We start from the raw sequence: 2,313 nt of genomic DNA, 5'->3' as shown, positions 1-2,313 counted from the left end.
CATCCTTTATCAGAGTCAGAGGGCGGTGCTGAAGGCGCGGCACCAGGAGAAGGAGGAGTACATCAGCCGCCTGGCTCAGGACAAGGAGGAAATGAAGGTAGCGGTCCTCGTGACCGTCTCTGTGGGCGGGGGTGGGGTGGGGTGCGGGTGCTGAGCGCCTGTCCCTCCAGGTGAAGCTGCTGGAGCTCCGGGAACTGGTATTACGCCTGGTGGGCGAGCGAAATGAATGGTATGGCAAGTTCTTGGCTGCCCAGAACCCTGCTGGTGAGCCCACTACAGCGCCCCCAGCCCCGCAGGAGCCTGGTGCTGCCGACGACGGTGGTGAGTAGCGCCCTCCGGGAGGATCGGCGGGCGGGCAGGGGAGAGCTGGCACACCACTCCGAGCTCTGCCTCTCTCTCTCTCTCTCTACAAAGGTCTCCGTGAGGTGAGCCTCAAGGACAACGTGGACCCCACCCAGGGGGAAGCCCTGCGGGGCCAGACGACCCCTGAGAACCGCACTGCGCACCAGATCATGCAGCTGCTGCGCGAGATCCAGAGCCCCCGGGAGTGCCCGGTCTTGGGTGGCAGCACCTGCATCCCCTTCTTCTACGAGACTGACGACAACGATGAAGTGAAGATCTTGGTGGTCTAACTGCCTGACACTAGCGGGCAAAGACCGGAGACCTGGGGCCGGGGCGCTCTGCCCCTGCCCGTACCTGCTGCCCCGTCCCTCCTTCCTGGCACCCCTTCATCCCTAAAAAACCCCCTGAGAAGGGGTATAGCCCCCTGTCTAATGGGGGGAGACAAATAGGTGCAGACCCCTTGCCATCTTGGCCAGGGCTGTGTCTTGATCTCTGGGCTATTAATAGTTCCAGAAAAACAAAGAGCCGGAGGCTCAGTCAAGGTAGTTTATTTAAGAGGCTGCCGTTCTTGGGGAGCAGGGGCTCCCTGCTGGTCTCCTCACCCCCACCAAGCAGTCCTCCATTCAGAGGCACTTTGGGGCACAAGTGCCCCCCCTCCCCCTTGCCCAGCCAGACAACTGGGCAGCACTCTCACAGGCCTTGGGAAGGTTGGGCAAACCGAGGCCAGGCAAGGACATAAGCTGGTGCCGGGGTGGGCCCCCTCCCCAGTGTTTATACTGTAACTGTGTAACATTTTGTATATTCTGGAGGTAGGGAAGCCCCCTGTATCACATTGGAGGTTGGCGCTGGTAAATGGGGAGGACCTTCTATTAAATATTTGGGGCTGGGGAAAATTATTTATTGATAGTGTAGGTCGGAGAGAGAAGGTGGAGGCGGGGACGGGTTTGTGCCCGGGTGATTCGACTCCTGTTTCACTTTTTATTTCAGAATAAATGAATTTAGCCATACTGCTTGTTCTTGCGTGTTCCTTTTTCTTCTGTCGCTGGGTCCTGTGCCGTGAGCACTGAACAGGGAGTGGGTCCTGCCAGCAGAGGGCAAGCTTCTGGTTGTGCTGGTCCCCAGTGTGTCTGAGCACATCCAACCGGGCTGTTAAGAGATCTTCCAAGGCCTGTCACCTGCATGCTGCCTGGTGAAGACTGGGGGTTCCCGGGGGACCGCCGTGGGGCTCTCGGGGCAGTCCTGCCTTAATGGCGGAGAGACTCAGAAGTCAGATCTAATCCCAGGGAGGGAAAGCAGGGTGCCACAGCACCCTGAGTGCTGACTTGTGGTCCAGGTGTTTTCCATTCCATCGCCCTGCCCCTCTGGTGGCCTGTTCTGCCTGTCCTTCCACAGTGCCTGCCTGGCCAGCACCTCACGGTCCTCCCTCCGGGCCCCCTAGTGGCCAGAGCAGGTTTCACAGGACGAGGATCAGCCGACGCCAGGTGCTTTCCCAGTAGGCCTCGGAGAGGATGGGGCTTTTTCTCCACATCTTATAGCACCCTAGCAATAGCTGGGCCCTTCCCCATCCCTCACCCCAATGTTTAAACCTTTACCTCTCCCTGAGTGCCACAGAGAACACAGGCCACAGAGGACACGCTGTTCCCCATCATCCAGAAATGGGTTTTATTCTCAGCCAAGAGACAGCAAGACCGGTAGTGGTCAGAGAACCACACAGCTGCCAGTACAGCACCCCCGTGTTCGAGGTGGGGGTAGGGACGGGAGGGCGGCAGAGGGGGGCTGGCTGTCCACAGGCTGGGTACGACGGGGGCTCATCGGAGGTGGCACGCTTTGGAGGGGGATGTCAGGGTGACAGCGTTCCCTTGTAGTTGGGCCACAAGACTCCTCAAGGACAGCATGGTGATTGATTCCCGACACCAGAGGTGAGGCTTGGCCATATATGTGTGTGTGTTTATATATATATATATATATATA

The 2,313-nt window shown here is 58.6% G+C and overlaps 1 protein-coding gene across 1 annotated transcript in view; it reads left to right on the top strand.

Annotated features, from left to right (window-relative positions):
* Positions 1-1,349, top strand: part of GOLGA2 (golgin A2) — a 16,562-nt gene extending 15,213 nt beyond the window's left edge. Inside the window, exons 24-26 of the mRNA XM_024762745.1 lie at positions 1-97; positions 171-321; positions 415-1,349. The exon at positions 1-97 is cut by the window's left edge and continues 9 nt beyond it. Of these exons, the coding sequence (XP_024618513.1) occupies positions 1-97; positions 171-321; positions 415-632 (466 nt within the window). The 3' untranslated portion in view covers positions 633-1,349. The remainder of the gene's footprint in view (positions 98-170; positions 322-414) is intronic.
* The last annotated feature ends 964 nt before the right edge of the window (positions 1,350-2,313 follow it).

This window comes from Neophocaena asiaeorientalis, unplaced genomic scaffold (assembly GCF_003031525.2).
Source record: "Neophocaena asiaeorientalis asiaeorientalis breed wild unplaced genomic scaffold, Neophocaena_asiaeorientalis_V1.1 scaffold78, whole genome shotgun sequence".
NCBI classification, from domain to species: Eukaryota; Metazoa; Chordata; class Mammalia; order Artiodactyla; family Phocoenidae; genus Neophocaena; species Neophocaena asiaeorientalis.
This window is presented reverse-complemented; position numbering and strand designations above follow the sequence as displayed.